This window comes from Strongylocentrotus purpuratus, unplaced genomic scaffold (genome assembly GCF_000002235.5).
Source record: "Strongylocentrotus purpuratus isolate Spur 01 unplaced genomic scaffold, Spur_5.0 spur5_scaffold_5, whole genome shotgun sequence".
Taxonomy (NCBI): domain Eukaryota; kingdom Metazoa; phylum Echinodermata; class Echinoidea; order Camarodonta; family Strongylocentrotidae; genus Strongylocentrotus; species Strongylocentrotus purpuratus.
The window spans coordinates 13,822,973-13,828,494 of record NW_022145611.1 but is presented as its reverse complement, the minus strand read 5'-3'; the positions used below and the strand labels follow the sequence as shown (position 1 = coordinate 13,828,494).

Genomic DNA, 5,522 nt, shown 5'->3' with positions numbered 1-5,522 from the left:
TTGGAAATTTCCGATATTTGCCCTAATATCCTTTTTGGGAACAAATGGGGAGTCATAAGGATTCTAGGGCATAATGGGACTATCACGATGAGAAAACGGAGAGGATTGAAAATTTTCACTTTTTGGCAAAAACGATGAGCTAACCCCTTGCCATTTTTTCAAAAAAGGGGCTGTTTTGGAAATTTCCGATATTTGCCCTAATATCCTTTTTGGGAACAAACGGAATCATAATGATTCTAGGGGATGTTGGGACTATCACGATGAGAAAACGGAGAGGATTGAAAATTTTCACTTTTTGGCAAAAACGATGAGCTAACCCCTTGCCATTTTTTCAAAAAAGGGGCTGTTTTGGAATTTTGAAATATTTGCCCTATTATCCTTTTTGGGAACAAACGGGGAGCCATAATGATTCTAGGGCTTAATGGGACTATCACGATGAGAATACGGAGAGAATTGAAAATTTTCACTTTTTGGCAAAAACGATGCTCATGCTGCAATCATAATTATAAACCTTTAGGTCAGTCAGGAATTCCATGACTTTTACAAGCCAATCGCCTGTCTGATTATAAAGATATATCTGATTGGAAATTGAAATTCATTTTTTCAATTTTCGCAACCGTTTCGATAACACTACAGTCTACTATGGAAAATGAGTATAGTAAAACCGGTCCCTCAAAGACCTTCTGCTACCAGCATTTCTTAATCTCTTGAAAAGTGATGGTACGTACACCTTGCATGAAGTAGCATAGGTTCCTTTACATGCATGTAGCTTTTACCATAATTGTACCAGTGGAAATATTCAAGTTTGCATAACGGTACACAATAAAAAGCATGTTGTGTGCACTAAAAGATAATACAGCTCTATAGTGCAAGACATTTATAAAGCAGTTCCTATGGCTGCAACTTAACTAATGCTATCACATTTTCTATTCTTAAGTCATAAAACTACCGAGAAATTCGGGGGGTTCTTTTGCGGTCAACCCATTCCTAAAGAGTTTGCATGAGGAAAATCTTTTCATAAAAAATTTTCTCAGGAGTCTACCAAAGTCAAAGTTTCTGAACTTGTTGATGCAATTGTCATAAATACAGATATCTTCAGCAGATATTGGTATATATATTGTCCTGAAATATGTTAAAGCAAGCTGAGTTAAAGCTTGCACTAAGTCAAGAATAACACAATAATTTAGATCTGCAAAGCTCCTTTGAAAAACTAGACTTTAAATTCAACTTAAAATATTTGGACATTCTGTTTATCTGTATAGACCTTAGTAAATTATCAGGCCAAGCCTATATCCCAGTCACAGCAACAAAACTGACACTGAACATTAAATTTATCAGGAGTTGATGCATGCCAAACTCTCCCTGAGCAGAGCAGGGCCGTCATCAGACCATTGGAAATGGGGAGTAGTATCCCATTTGCTGGAAAATGACAGTTGTTGGATGTTCAAATTTGGTGACTGATGTTAAGAATTTTCACAATTTAAAAAAAAAAAAAATGTGAAGGAAAAAAAGGACCATCAGTTTTTTGAGATTTGTGGATGTACCTGCCCTGGAGTAGTCCCAAAGAAGGTTTTGTACTGATCTCTAATAAGTCCCATATATGACAAAATGTGTCCTGTGATTCCTGTGGAAGACCTTTACCGGTAATAGGAATATGTTAAAATTATCATTCCCTCACAAATCCTGGAACTGACTGGAGACCACCATAGGGCCAATAACACAGACAGTAAACCAATACGACCCAGAGATCGATTATTGAGAAGGCTGGGATTGATACGCATCGATTCAGCAGTGTGAACGGGGTATACAACCTTATCGTCTCACCTTGGAGCATCCTGGTGTGAAAGCCCCCGGCACAGCAAACAGCACCCCAGTCTTTCCCTTGAAGAGCTCTGCAACATTCACTTTATCTCCCGGCGTATTCTCACACACCTCTACGCTCGGTACGGGGTCCCCAGCCTGAAAGTTTAAAACATAAATGAATACACAGTCACATTTCTTTCTCCTCTGATTGGATATTTCACCTCCATCATCATTGATTCTTGACGCATAATAATACCAATATTTCATTTGATGCTGTTTGATTTCTTCAACATTCGCGGCTTCCTGTACTGTAAATTCCTTCCAACTTCACACAATAGGCCATTTTTGTAATGTAATCAAATTTATGCATGTGCCTTTGTGAAGCGCCTCAATACAAATTATTTCATTCACCTGTTACAAATGGTCAAGATTCAAATTGCATACATTAGTTGGCTTTGGGTAGGACAAACAACTATGACTTGCCCTACCTAACGAACACTTAATATATGCAATTTGCATTCTATTGAAATACATTATTGAGGCACTGAAGTATGAATTTGGTTACCTTACAAAACAGGCCTACATTAAAAAGCCAGAAGCCTGTGCCAAATTATTCACCCCAGCCAAAAGAAATTGTTAGGATTTTTTCAACACAACCATTGAGCAATGTCACCTGTTTAACTATATATGCGAGGAGCTTGCCAGGTATGCAAGCAATTGTTATTTCTATGCTGAAATTCTGTAACCATTCTTGTGTTTAAATATTTTGCATGATCCTCTGTTAACTATTATGTCCTCTACATACCTAGGTGAAAATGTTCAATGGGTGTGTTTTACACAATCCTTTAAATATTGTTTGGCTACTTTTGATAAAGCAATGCATTTTTTACATCTTTATAACTTCTAAATGAAAGGATCACTTGACACAAAAGTTGCACTACAAAAACTTACAATACCCAACATTGCACCTTCAAATCTGAACTGAATTCTTCTTCTTCTTCTTCAGTTACAGTACAGGCCACCGTTAGGTGTATACTTGTCATACTGTTAGATTGTATTACATCATATCATTAAGTTTACTTGTCCTTAAAGTCAACTATAAATCCAGTGGCGGATCCAGGGGGGGGGGTTGGGGGGGTTGCAACCCCCCCCTTGGGCGGCCCCCCCCCAAAAAAAAAAAAAAAAAAAGGGAAAAAAAAGAAAAAAAGAAAGAAAAAAAGAAAGAAAAAAGAACGCACGCTGGAGAGAAACCCTTTCAAGTGCAAATATTGTGAGAAGATATTCAACTCATCTGGTAACTTAACCAAACACATGATAACTCTGGATATAACTATGTATTAAACTGTTACTTGATTTAAAAAGACGTTATCATGCACTGCTTTTTATGGTCTCCATTGTGTTAATAGATGCCAGGAAAACATCACTTACGGGGTTCAAATAAACACCCCCAAAAAATCGGCTCGCCGCTTCGCGGCTCGTGGACGATGCTCTGCATCGTCATTATTTTGGTCAACCCCCCCCTTAGCAAAAAGCTAGATCCGCCCCTGAAATCAAGATTTGGGTTCAATAATTACATTAGTTTGATAGATCTACCTGCCCGACGTCTGTGACAGGAGGGCAGCTCTATCAAACTGTAGTGTTAGCTTGCTTAGGGACCCTTTCATTTTGTCCAAACAATTCAAATGGGCATAGAAAATTACCTGAGAAGGCTGAGATTATGGATTATTGATAATTTGTTGGTCATAATTTTTGTCCACAAGGCAACTACCTTGAAAACATTATATAAAGGGCATATAGCTCAAGGTCCCCCATCATACCGGTACTTATGAAGGGTTAGGAATTTGATTAGGATTGGAGAAAGCAGATTATTTAACAGGAGAAGAGTAGAGCCTATCCAAAAGTAGTTTCAGCATGATCAGGAAATAGCATTCCAATCATGAGCAGAAAAATACACAACCCTATTATTAGTTTCAGACATTCAGCAGGATAAGGATTAGAGCGAAGAACGAAAGAGACAGAAAATTCGGTCTAGATAAGGATAAGGTTTACAATAATTATTGAATAGGAAACTTAACTGTAAAGTGTTATGTTACTGTACTATTAACCAGCCAAATAATTACACAATGATCATGATGAAGTGAGACAGATTGGATTACCTTTTAGATCTAGATAGGATTATCAGATTAGGCTGGTATAATCCTATCTAGGGTCTAGAGGCCTAATTTAAGTACCTGTAAGTTGTAACAGTTAACTGTTAACTGACAGGAAGGCCTACACTGTACGTCCCACACATTGCCACACTCACACTCACAGTGATACAAAAAATGTATAAACACAAGATTTTTTAAAAATAAATTCCCAAGATGGTCCTCAAATTTAAAAACCATCACAATGGCAACAGAAACAGAAAGCAAGCTCTGTCACGAAAAACATTCGACAACAAGTTAAATCTAAATCTTCATACCTTGATGGGCATGTTTCTCGTTGAACCAGATGAAAAACTCCTTGAGCAAGTGACAAATGCAGCTCTTCGTAGGCTGTTGAACATGATTTATGTTTTACAAAGAGACCGGTGTGTTCGATCGTGTATGAGCTGTCGCCGCACTCTGCACATTAGTATGGCGGACGCTCGCGTGGTACCATGCTGATACCTACCTTGCAGGGGTTAAATCAACTCGGACAGTTTCATTCAAGTAATAGGTGTGCTGCCTGAATTAATTAGTATTTTTGTTTATAGAATTATGCTATTATCGATAGTTTTAACAAAGCACTGTATTAACTGAATAGTTTTATATTTTAGAAATTAGATGCTATGAAAGAATTTATCGTAATTGATGTGTCTTGATTGCGTAATAATAGTATAACCCCCTTACAAAAAATGGTAAATCCAGGTGACGCCTGGGAAATACCCTAATTCGATGACGTAGTTGACATTGACCTCGGCCTCGATCGTGTGTGTTTAATTGTGTTGTTTTTTGACAGACATTTATCAATCAGATATGATGATTTACGTCTTGGGACCATCCGAAAGATGTAAAAATGTTGTTCTTTTCAATTCATCATTTAACTTTTCTACTAAAAATTTGTAGATGAACCTGAAAAAGAAGAGAATCCGGTTATATGTTGTTTTATTTTGGTAAATGTAAGTATTATTATATAAATCAAGATATCCATAGCCGCACTCAGAATTAAAACTCTTTTCCCCCTTCTTTTAGAAGAAAGGCTTTTATTGTTCTTGTCATGTAGAAAACCAAGAGGAGAAAAAGGCAAATAAAGAAACAGGAGAAAAAGAGGGGGTTTTAAAGAGACATGAAGAAATATCAATATCAAAGGAGAATAACAATAATAATAGGAAAGAGGGTTTTTGATCGAGAATTAAGGGAAGATAAATATTACTATTCTGATCAACACATTATCAGGCCTACATGTAGAAATAATGTTAATAATTTTCATCTGAGGAATTATATATGTGTGATACTTCTATTTTGTCACAAATTGTTTTCTTATCAGCAATGTCCATTATATGTTCTGTATATATATTTATTACATAGAATTAATGTCTTTTTAACATTTTAGTAAAGTGAAATAACTTGAATTGCTGCAATCAAATTAATGCCCAATACTATTGACTGGAAATCTATAGTCTCAAACAAAGATGTTGGCTGTTTAATACATGGATACGACTGCACCCAAAGTTAAAAACAAATTAAACATTGATA

The 5,522-nt window shown here is 36.5% G+C and overlaps 1 protein-coding gene across 1 annotated transcript; it reads right to left on the bottom strand.

The window, feature by feature from the left end:
- Positions 1-1,797: 1,797 nt before the first annotated feature.
- On the bottom strand, positions 1,798-4,361 carry LOC115929749 (peroxiredoxin-5, mitochondrial-like). The gene is made up of 2 exons (XM_030999700.1): positions 4,268-4,361; positions 1,798-1,959 (listed from the first exon to the last, which is right to left on the bottom strand). Exons 1-2 carry the CDS (start codon positions 4,349-4,351, stop codon positions 1,813-1,815), a joined length of 231 nt encoding a protein of 76 aa, XP_030855560.1. The 5' UTR covers positions 4,352-4,361; the 3' UTR covers positions 1,798-1,812.
- Between the last annotated feature and the right edge of the window lie 1,161 nt (positions 4,362-5,522).